The sequence below is a fragment of the Lepidochelys kempii genome, chromosome 10 (genome assembly GCF_965140285.1).
Source record: "Lepidochelys kempii isolate rLepKem1 chromosome 10, rLepKem1.hap1, whole genome shotgun sequence".
Taxonomy (NCBI): Eukaryota; Metazoa; Chordata; order Testudines; family Cheloniidae; genus Lepidochelys; species Lepidochelys kempii.
Window position 1 is genome coordinate 63631313 of NC_136389.1, and position 12140 is coordinate 63643452.

Sequence of the window (12140 nt, forward strand, 5' to 3'; positions counted from 1 at the left end):
TCACGAGTTCAGAGGAGACTGGGTAAGGAAGATACATTTGAATAGGCACTGCGTCTTTTTAGGTTTACTCTGTTTACAATTAACGGGCCAGCACCATGGTCACATTCTTTTTGTATTTGGCTTCTGGCCCAAATCAGCCATACATCTAGCAGATTTAGGCAGTGGATAATTCCTGCTGCATAGGCCTGTCACTATGGTTCCTATTCCTCCCCCTCCTACTCCTGCATGAGAGGACTTGGCTGAGTAAAAGGGACAAGCTCAGGATGCTGTTGAGTCTGGCTGATCTCCATGGACTGTGGCCAGCATGCATAAGCTAGAGCAGCTGTGATGGGGTAAATAATCCCCACACGGGGCAACACAGGGTTAATGAGTTATTGTGGGCTCAGTCAGCCGTGTCCCACCCACACCTGTGTGAGATGTCAGACTCGATGGGAGGAGCTTAAAAGGTGAGACCACAGCACAGTAGGAGGCAGACTAGAGAGGAGAACAGGGCTCTAATCTTCAGCTCCTGCAGAAGGCAGGAACTTCTTGAGCAACTGGTGCCTCATATCCCCATTCCTGGGAAGGAAGGGCCTGATGCTGAAGCACTGTTGTGAAACTATTATTAGAGTCTAGTCGATGAGCTGGATTGAGGTCACTGCTTACTGAGGGCTCTCTGGGTATGTCTACACTGTAATGGAAGACCAGGGTTATTGGAAATCGAGTCAGCTGACCTGTGTTAGGTCTTGAGCGTCTACATTGTATGTTAACCCTATGTTAAGACTTTTCTAACCCATGCTTGAACCTAGGGCTCTGACTCCCACACTGCACTGTGCAGACCTGAGTCTTAGTAATTATATCCCAGAGTTCCTAGAAGACCCCACTCCCCCAGATGTGGCCATTCTAACTCTAGGACCACAGTGCACTGTAGGAAAACTTCACTGCCCACCCTACGTACTACCAGGAAGCAGCTTGCTTTGTGAAATACTTGATCAGTTCGCTCTCCATTGCAAACCCAGGAGTCTCTCTGACAATGTGCTTGCAGATCGGTGATCAGAAGAGAATGGGTTAACTCTGACCTGAACTGCTGCCATATGCAAAACAGGAGGTGGCTTCTGTTTTCACCATAGTGGATTGCAGATCGTTGGGATAGAGAGGATTAAGGAAATTGTCCCATGTAATTGTGGGATAATTCTGGGTGACTCCCAGGATGCAAGCCAAGCAGAGCTGGGTCTACAATGAAAAGCAATAGGGCTCGGACCCACCTCTAGCCCTGCAGGGTCCTGGGACCAAGTTCTGGTTTAGTGCAATTGTAGTGTACATGCAAGGGGCGGAGGGGTTAGGCTTGAGCCGAGGCTCCAGCCCTGTCTTACATTGCAGTATAGACATACTCTCTGAGCACAGAGAGTCCTACATGTTTATGTGACAGTTCATTTTTGTCTGTTTCCTTTTCTTCACTAACAACGCTGGAAGGGGTGAACTATCCTGGAGCTAGCTGGCAGGCTGTGTTACTGCTGTCTGGGCCTATGCCATGGAACAGCGGGTGAGGCTGGGTGAGGGCAAAGACCCAGTCCTGGGCCACAGGGTGTGCCTTGGGAGAGGAACACGGTGACAGCAGCCTAGAGCCAGATCCAAGATTCGGAAGCTGCAAAGGTGTCATAGAGTTTAAGGCCAGAAGGGACCATCAGATCATCTAGTCTGAACTGATATCACAGGCCAGTAATACCATCCAGCAACCACACAGTAAACCCAAAACAATTTTGAATTTTAAAAATAATTAGTTTTCAGTATCTTGCCAAAAAGTTAAAATTTGTCAAGGAGGAAAATCCTATTTTCTGACCAGCTCTAGCAGAGGCAGATCTTGAGGAGGGAAAGGAGGGCAGGGGAATGGAAGGGACCCTGTATATTTAGGAATGGGACAAAATATCCTGAAAAAATACTTGCATGTTCAGTTCCATTCTTCTACAGCAATGTTAGCCAAATGAAACCCACAAATAAGAAAAAGCTAAATTCTCTGCAATTTTATGGGGTTTTTGCCCATGAAACAAAATACATTTTACAGAGAAGTTATCAGTTGAGGGGACTGGTGCCAATTTGCCTGAATCTGATTTTTGTCATTGAACTGGTTGTCATGTAGTGACACATTTTCTGATTAATATCTAATTCTGATGTGAAAGGAAGGCAGATAAATTCTCTCACTTTATTAGCTTGTATAGCCTAATTAATGCCGTCCTGAGTAAGGTGGAATCTTGCACTTTTCTTTTGAGTAATTTAGATAAGACAGACAATCTCAATGGTAAAGACAAAGGAACTTCAGGTTGATACCGTCTGGGTCTTTGCTCTACCACATGTCAATCGATGAGACAGTAGTTCTGTTTCTGCTCCGTCCAAATCTGGGAGTTCAGGCTTATGGATTTCTTTCATATTATCCATTCCCAAAGTAACTTCATTCCTAACACCAGACTTGCAGCTTCACAGTTTGAAAAATGATGTTTGAATTCCCTGGAAAATTGTGTCTAAGTAACCACTGAACTCAATCTGTTTTGTCAGTAGAGAATGCTGTTGAAATAATGATTTTCTTACATTTGGGAAATATCCAAAGATATAGCTGAGATGCTGATCTTTGAAAGACACAATGAGATCTCTTTAGGAAAAAAAATTAAAAATTTGTGACATAGGACAGTATTCAGGCAGCTTCTAATTCTAGCTCAAAGTGACAAATTTAACTTATTCGTTGAGTACGTAAACTCATTACAAAATCTGGCACTCCTCACATTTGGCCAGAAAACCTATAGACATTACAACTGTGAAAGGGGTCTTCATATTAATTTACTACTTTTTCACCTTTTCATTAATTTTGTCCCCATCATTTGATTAGAAGAGGTCAACCACAAACTCGTGTGGCCTTACGCTTTGCTTTGGCGTTCTTCGTCACAGAACCAGCACGTAGCGGAAAAACTGATAACTCCTCTGAGCTTTTCAGTCACTGTAAATGATGCTTCCACCATCTTTCCAGAGTTTGACCTTGGTGAGTAATTATTTCTTATGCTTGTTTTGTTCATTTTGCTGACATCTTCTTTCCCAGTGATGATTTAACTGATATTGAAACTAAATATGCAATAGACTGACCAATGGATTCCACAGGACGGAATATGGAAACTTGTCTCAACCTGTTCCTTCCATTAGGGAATTACCTTTTCTACATCCCCTCCCCCAAACTGCTAGAGCATGACTCCTAAATGTGCCATTACCCTATCTGATGTGCTCTCTGACTTCCTTTCAGTTAAGTAACTTTTCATCCATTTTATTTTTACTCCGGTACAGATTTTCTCAGTGTTATTTTAAACAGGTTTCTTTTTGACTAAATGCTGGTTACTTTACACTGCTCTGAAAAGGAATTTTCAGGCCAGGTATGGATGCCTTTTCATGTCACTGGATCATTTGCTATTGTGCTTCCAATGATGGTTCCAATGCTGAGTTATTTTTGCTGCAAATGGTACTGTGCAAAATAAACAAAACTCACAATGTAACTAAAAATTCCCCAGGCTGTTTGCCTTGATTCACCAATGAGTATGTAATTGCAGCTAAGCCATGATCATATCCCTTCTTTTGTACCTGTCTTTACCCACCTCATGGCCAGCTGTTTGAATTGTTCGCTGTTGAATTCAATCTTGCAAAGTGTTGAGAACTTCATGGGAAGTGCATATGCCCTCAGTTCTGACTAACTTCACTGGGGGTTCAGGGCACTCTGCATCTTTCAGGAACAGTCCCTTTATACTCCAAATATGCATGCAGATAGTATTGCAAAGGCCATTACAGCTAGGATTAGTTGGCATCCCCTACTGGCAGTCTATGCAGAGTGACCAAGTACTCAGAGTAAAATTCATGTGTTGGCCAAGGAGCAATGCAAAGCCCTAGATCCCCCTTCAATGTGCCTGCATGGTGAGGAAAGGCAGAGGGAGTGGGTGCCCAGGTTGGCTTTTGAATATCCTGCACATTGTTGAAGTAGGCTCCATGCTAGCTCTGAATGAACTATCATAGTGGGGATTAATGGGGGCAGGCTGAGAAAGGGACCTCTGAATCCACACTCATCCAGTGCCTGGGAACCTCTGCATCTGAGTGCAAAAGGGCAACGGACATTATTCCTGTTGGCAGGCTGGAAAATTTGCTACAGAGGGGCTGAGCTACAACCCAATGACCATCTCTTGGATTGGGGGTTTTGTTGAATTCTTCTCTGCCCAACCACATTTTGTTACTTACACAAAGTGTACTTATAGGGGCTTTTAATGGCTGGGTAGGAATTTCTTCTTGTGCTGATGTAGAAAATGAATTACCCTTTCACCCCTAGTGGCGGCCATTCTGGGGCCGGGTTGAGGCACGTGGACTAAGCATGTTGCTGCCCATGCTATGTCCATTCTGTAAAAGAAATTGGACGTCATTTTATAGTGCTGTCAGTCTAGAATCTTTCATGAGCATGATGTTTGTACAACCAGAATGAAAATCAGGTGCTTGGTCCTTAATTCAGATCTCCAAAGTTGAAGTGGAAAGGAGATCGGAAAACTTCAGAACATTCTAGAGAACTGTACAGCATCCACTTCTAACATAAAGATGCATCCTGATTAGAAATGCCTGTTCTGCATTGTGGCCTTGCATAGCTAATTGTTTTTCCCCATGAAGCAATAACATATGCAAACATATCTCAGAATGACGTGCCAGTCTGTCTACTGGAAAATGTCTGACTGTCAATCAGCAACATGCTGTCTAGACATCTCTTGGAACAGACTGATGCCAACTGTTTCAATTTTATATACTATATATTCTGTGAATCAGTCAGATGGTTAGATTCCCATCTCATAGTTCTAAAGCATTTGTCCCTTTTTCTCTACACTAAAGACTCCTTAGTTGCATATCAAAGATTAGTCCGCCCAATAATGCCAAATAGCAAACCAGTTTCCAAAAGAATAAATCTGCTTTTTTCACTGGAAGTATAAAATGAGCATACTGTACTGGTAAAGATGGGTCTATAGCACAGGCAGTTACAGCAAGGATATTGATTGATGATTAAAATTACTTCTTAGTTATGTGACAGAAGAATAGTCAAGAGGTGGAACAAGGAATAACCTGTGAATGTTGTCTGTTTAAGTAGAAGGGCTGTATTGTTTAGTAAGCTATTAATCATTCATCACAGAAAACTAAATATTTGTCAGGATTTAAATCTGGCTTTTTTTGTACATGAATATGTATGGACACACACCAAACTGGGTATGTAGGAGGAATTTCTAAGTGAAATTTAGGACTTATGGAAGATGCCAAGTTGAGGGCATCTGAGTGAATTTCTATATTATCCACAGGACATGGACAATACAGACAGCAGCTGTGTAAACCCCCTCTCCCCCGCTTAAACATCAACTTAGTCTGATTGCTTGAGATAAGAGGGTATATTTCTGTTTTAGGTCATGATCCTGCAGAGAATTCTGCACATGCTTTACTTCTGGCATATGAGTAGCCACACTGAGCTATGGGACTAGTCACATGCTGAAAGTTAAGCACAGGCATAAATCATTGCCGTATTGGGATCTTAGTCTGTATCATAAATATTAAGGATGAAATCTGGAGGGGTTATGCAAATAGAATATTGTAATTTACATACTCATGAATATGCACAACCATATTTACATAACCCCCTGCCGAGTTGCATATTTGCAAAATAAAAGTACTGGATTGAGTGTGCCCTAGGTTGCCTCACCCTCACTATCCACGAGATCATTTTGTCTGGAGAGGCATTCCCTGTAAGCAGTTTCCTAGCAGGGGTTTTATTTGTAGAGGCCTCTCCCTGAAGCATTTTCTCTTGCAGTGGTTCTGCCTAGGGAGGTTATTATTCTAGAGGATTTATTCCATAGCAGAGGAACTTATTTATGGTGTAATAGTTTTGATTAGTATTAAAGGTACATTCTGTCTTTGCTTGATACATTTCTTCACAAAATAAACATCTCAGGCAGTCCCGGGGCTATGAAAAGTTTGTACTAACTCACCCCATGCCACTGGTGGATTAGAAGTGGAGGAGTATTTGTTGATAAGAGCTTTGGGTGAAGCTGCTGATGAAAGACTCATGAGTTATGACAATGACCTGATTCTGTCCCCAGCTACAGTCTCTTTATGATGCTCTGGTGATTTATGGTTTTTAGAACAGCATCCATAGGAATACAGCTTGTTTAACGGAGTCCCCCCACTGCTGTAGGGCTTGTGTATGGTCCTCCAGCACCTTCCTGTGTAGTCCCCAGTGGGGGGATGGTTGGGGAGAGGCTAGAGTGCATCATGTTCCAATCGTTCTGGACCAATGTGCAGCCTTAAGCAGTCAGACAAGGCCACCATAATTTAGGGGACCCTGGACTTGCCCTAAATTGTGCCAGAAACTGAGCCCAGAATTCCAAGATTATGAAGCCACCTTTGCTCTTCCCCTACCTAGCTGCATTTCCTTTGTGGGGCAGCATACAATGTGGCCCAATATTTCTGCTTCTACAGAGTCGGGATGTGTCACGGTTCCTCCCCCACTCTGAACTCTAGGGTACAGATGTGGGGACCTGCATGAAAAACCTCCTAAGCTTATCTTTACCAGCTTAGGTCAAAACTTCCCCAAGGTACAAAATATTACCCCCGTTATCCTTGGACTGGCCGCTACCACCACCAAACTAATACTGGTTACTGGGGAAGAGCTGTTTGGACGCGTCCTTCCCCCCAAAATACTTCCCAAAACCTTGCACCCCACTTCCTGGACAAGGTTTGGTAAAAAGCCTCACCAATTTGCTTAGGTGACTACAGATCCAGACCCTTGGATCTTAAGAACAATGAACAAGCCTCCCAACACTTGCACCCCCCCTTTCCTGGGAAATGTTGGATAAAAAGCCTCACCAATTTGCATAGGTGACCACAGACCCAAACCCTTGGATCTGAGAACAATGAAAAAGCATTCAGTGTTTTACAAGAAGACTTTTAATAAAAAATAGAAGTAAATAGAAATAAAGAAATCCCCCCTGTAAAATCAGGATGGTAGATATCTTACAGGGTAATTAGATTCAAAACCATAGAGAACCCCTCTAGGCAAAACCTTAAGTTACAAAAAAGATACACAGACAGAAATAGTTATTCTATTCAGCACAATTCTTTTCTCAGCCGTTTAAAGAAATCATAATCTAACACATACCTAGCTAGATTACTTACTAAAAGTTCTAAGACTCCATTCCTGTTCTGTCCCCGGCCAAGACGACTACAGACAGACACAGACCCTTTGTTTTTCTCCCTCCTCCCAGCTTTTGAAAGTATCTTGTCTCCTCATTGGTCATTTTGGTCAGGTGCCAGCGAGGTTACCTTTAGCTTCTTAACCCTTTACAGGTGAGAGGAGCTTTCCCCTGGCCAGGAGGGATTTCAAAGGGGTTTACCCTTCCCTTTATATTTATGACACGCCCCCCAAATCTCAGCTAGGGTGAAACACTGGCTGGGATTTCTTCCTGGAGCTCTAGGAAAACAGAGTTAATAAGACACATGCATCTCTAAATATACTACCAAGTACATAAAGACTAACAATATTTTCCACATCTCAAGGACGATTTTAACCAGTTGATTCTGGGAAACTTTCACGGGAGAGTGCATCAGCCACTTTGTTAGAAGCTCCTGAGATGTGTTGGATGTCGAAATCAAAATCTTGGAGAGCTAAACTCCACCGAAGAAGTTTTTTGTTAGTTTCTTCGACGGTGTGAAGCCACTTTAGTGCAGCATGGTCGGTTTGCAGGTGGAAACGCCGTCCCCAAACATATGGGCGTAGCTTTTCCAGAGCGTAGACAATGGCATAACATTCTTTTTCAGTGACTGACCAGTTGCTTTCCCTCTCAGACAGTTTTTTGCTGAGAAACACTACAGGGTGGAATTCTTGATCAGGTCCTTTCTGCATTAAAACTGCTCCCACACCACGCTCGGATGCATCTGTGGTTACTAGGAACGGTTTGTCAAAGTCTGGGGCCCTTAGTACAGGGTCAGACATGAGTGTCGCTTTAAGCTTGTTAAAGGCCTTCTGACACTTTCCGGTCCACTGAACAGCATTTGGCTGTTTCTTTTTGGTTAGGTCTGTCAGTGGGGCAGCGATTTGGCTGTAGTGCGGTACAAATCGTCTGTAATAACCGGCCAAGCCTAAGAAGGATTGAACCTGTTTCTTTGACTTTGGGACAGGCCACTTTTGGATAGCATCCACTTTGGCCTGTAGGGGGCTGATAGTTCCTTGACCCACCTGGTGTCCAAGGTAAGTCACTCTGTTTAGGCCTATTTGACACTTCTTAGCCTTAACAGTTAGTCCTGCCTCCCTTATGCGCTCAAGGACTTTTTGTAGATGTTCCAGGTGGTCTGCCCAGGAATCCGAAAATATGGCCACATCGTCAAGGTAGGCGACTGCATATTCTCCTAATCCCGCTAGGAGACCATCTACAAGTCTTTGGAAAGTGGCGGGTGCATTTCGCAGCCCGAAAGGGAGTACATTAAATTCATACAGCCCGAGATGTGTGATGAAGGCTGACCTTTCCTTGGCAGATTCATCTAGCGGTACCTGCCAGTACCCCTTGGTTAAGTCCAAGGTAGAGATGAACTGGGCCCGTCCCAGTTTCTCTAATAGTTCATCAGTGCGTGGCATTGGATAGTTGTCTGGGCGAGTTACAGCATTTAGCTTACGGTAGTCCACGCAAAAACGTATTTCCCCATCTGGTTTGGGAACTAGAACCACTGGAGATGCCCATGCACTTTCAGAGGGGCGGATTACACCCATCTGTAACATATCCTGGATCTCCCGTTCTATAGCAGTTTTAGCTTGAGGAGACACCCGGTAAGGGTGGACCCTAATTGGGTGAGCATTACCTGTGTCAATGGAGTGGTATGCCCGTTCAGTCAGTCCTGGGGTGGCTGAGAACGTTGACGCGTAGCTAGTGCACAGCTCCTGGATCTGCTGTCGCTGCATACGCCCAAGGGTCATGGAGAGGTTCACCTCTTCCACACCACCAGCACATTTCCCTTCGTAATAGACACCTTCAGGCCACTCAGCGTCATCTCCTCCCTGAGCTGTAAACTGACAAACCTTTAATTCTCTGGATCGATTAGAAGAGCTGAGAGGCGGTGGGTTGCTCCGTGCTGCCGTCCAAGCTCTCTGGAGGCTTTCATCTGCTTCCTGTTCGGTCTGGAACTGTTCCCTTGATGCTGGAGACATCAGTTCCTCATTGGATTGTGGACCTAGGCTTGGTCCCTCTGGAAGTGATATAGAGGATGGAGCCGTTTCTGTTGACTGTGAACCGCTCTCCGCTAGTGCACTATGTTGGGATTCAGGCTCCGGCTGAGCCTCTTGGGTAGGGTTATCGGCTGCTGCCAGTTCAGGTTCAGTGGGGCCCTCTGGTGTTGAGGTTGCAAGTACTGGATTCAGTGCTGGCACGGGGTCTGGTGTTGGTTGTTTGGCTGGTTCCGGTTCTGGGACTGGTTCCGTCTGGGTCTCTGGGACTGGATCCACTACTGCTGTTGCAGACATTGGCCTGGGGTCCGGGTCCATCACCTCTGACCGGGCCCTGATAGAAGTTTCCGGAACAGAGCTAGGCCCCACGGCTTGTTTAGCCTGGCTGCGGGTGACCGTTCCCACCCTCTTGGCCTGCTTCACGTGATTGGCCAAGTCTTCCCCCAACAGCATGGGGATGGGATAATCATCATAGACTGCAAAAGTCCACATTCCTGACCAGCCCTTGTACTGGACAGGCAACTTGGCTGTAGGCAAATTGAAAGAGTTGGACTTGAAGGGTTGAATCGTCACTTGGATCTCTGGGTTGATTAAATTGGGGTCCACTAAGGAAGCATGGATAGCTGACACTTGTGCTCCGGTGTCCCTCCACGCGGTGACCTTCTTCCCGCCCACACTCACAGTTTCCCTCCGCTCCAAGGGTATCTGGGAGGTATCTGGGCCTGTGGACCTCTGGTGTGATTCCGGTGCAATGAACTGTAATCTGTTGGGGTTCTTGGGGCAGTTGGCCTTTACATGCCCCAGCTCGTTACATTTAAAACATCGTCCAGCTGACGGGTCACCGGGGCGAGGTGGGTTGCTGGAGAACGGGGTGGTGGGACGATAAGGGGTCTGGAGGGTTCTTTGGGAGGTAGGTGGGGCTTTGGGCGGCCCCCGGTAATAGGGTGTGGTCTGGGGTGGTCCCTTCTGGTCTCCGCTCCAACTGCGACCAGTTTTCTTCTTCTCTGCCACCTCCACCCATCTGGCTCCAATCTCTCCTGCCTCGATTACAGTTTTGGGTTTCCCATCTAGGATGTATCTTTCTATTTCCTCAGGAACACCCTCTAAGAATTGTTCCATTTGCATTAGGAAGGGCAAATTTACTGGAGATTCAACACTTGCTCCTGATATCCAGGCATCCCAATGTTTCACAATGTGGTAGGCATGTCGGGTAAATGACATGTCTGGTTTCCACCTTAGGGCTCGGAACCTCCGACGAGACTGCTCGGGTGTTATCCCCATTCTGACTCTCGCCTTGGATTTAAACAGTTCATACTTGTTCATATGTTCTTTAGGCATTTCAGCTGCCACCTCAGCTAAGGGTCCACTGAGCTGCGGCCTCAGCTCTACCATGTATTGGTCAGTAGAGATGTTGTACCCAAGGCAGGCCCTTTCAAAGTTTTCTAAGAAGGCCTCAGTATCATCACCTGCCTTGTAGGTGGGGAACTTTCTGGGATGGGAAGTGGTACCTGGAGAAGGATTGCTAGGGTTTGTTGGTATATTCTGCTGGGCCTTTATCCTCTCCATCTCCTCCACATGCTTCCTTGCCTCCATTTCCCTCTTGTGGGCAGCCTCCTGTACCTCCTTCTCCAGCCGCATGAGTTCTATCTGTCTTTCATGTTCCCTTTGTTTTTCCTCAGCCTGAAATTTGGCTAATTCCAGCTGTAGTCGAGCCGAGGATTTGGCCATTCTAACCTCTCTGTTTTTAACTAACTTTACACCCGAGGTTTAGAAATAAACAAACAAAACTTGGCTGTAAAATTTTGCTGTGCTGGAATAGAATACCTATTCTCTGATAGTGATTGTCAGCCTACAGAAAAAGACAATTCCCTTGTCTCTGCTCTGGGCCCAAATTAAAGCAAAAAACCTCCAACTACTTGGAAACCTGCTTACCCAGCCCAAAGAAAAAAAAAATTTCTTTTCAAACCTGTGCTCTTTGTAAAACAAAAAAAAAAAATCAAAATCCTAAAAAAAACCCTGCCACTTTTGTCTCCAGGCAAATGGGTAGAGCACACACCCCCTATTTACTTTTAGGAAGAAAAGAAAAAAAAAACCTCTGGGTTGGAAGACTGTGAATTTCCCTGCAGGAGTTAAGTACCCTGCCTCCAGGCAAAGAAAACCTGCAATTCACAAGATAATCCCCTTTTGTCTCTGCTTGGCCACAAAGCAGAGAGAAACCAAGCTGCTTTCAGTTTCAAAGCTGCTTTCTGGACTTCCTACAAATTCCTTTTTAAAATCTGTATTTCTAGTTCAAAAAATCTCAACTGGATCTCAAAATGATTTCAGGTTAATCCCACCACTGTGCCACCATGTCACGGTTCCTCCCCCACTCTGAACTCTAGGGTACAGATGTGGGGACCTGCATGAAAAACCTCCTAAGCTTATCTTTACCAGCTTAGGTCAAAACTTCCCCAAGGTACAAAATATTACCCCCGTTATCCTTGGACTGGCCGCTACCACCACCAAACTAATACTGGTTACTGGGGAAGAGCTGTTTGGACGTGTCCTTCCCCCCAAAATACTTCCCAAAACCTTGCACCCCACTTCCTGGACAAGGTTTGGTAAAAAGCCTCACCAATTTGCTTAGGTGACTACAGATCCAGACCCTTGGATCTTAAGAACAATGAACAAGCCTCCCAACACTTGCACCCCCCCTTTCCTGGGAAATGTTGGATAAAAAGCCTCACCAATTTGCATAGGTGACCACAGACCCAAACCCTTGGATCTGAGAACAATGAAAAAGCATTCAGTGTTTTACAAGAAGACTTTTAATAAAAAATAGAAGTAAATAGAAATAAAGAAATCCCCCCTGTAAAATCAGGATGGTAGATATCTTACAGGGTAATTAGATTCAAAACCATAGAGA

General features: G+C 44.9%; 1 protein-coding gene across 1 annotated transcript in view; it reads left to right on the forward strand.

Annotated features, from left to right (window-relative positions):
* Positions 1–12140, forward strand: part of LOC144930925 (uncharacterized) — an 81389-nt gene that overhangs the window by 60958 nt on the left and 8291 nt on the right. The window contains exon 2 of the mRNA XM_078854663.1: positions 2858–3007. Within this exon, the coding sequence (XP_078710789.1) occupies positions 2858–3007 (150 nt within the window). The remainder of the gene's footprint in view (positions 1–2857; positions 3008–12140) is intronic.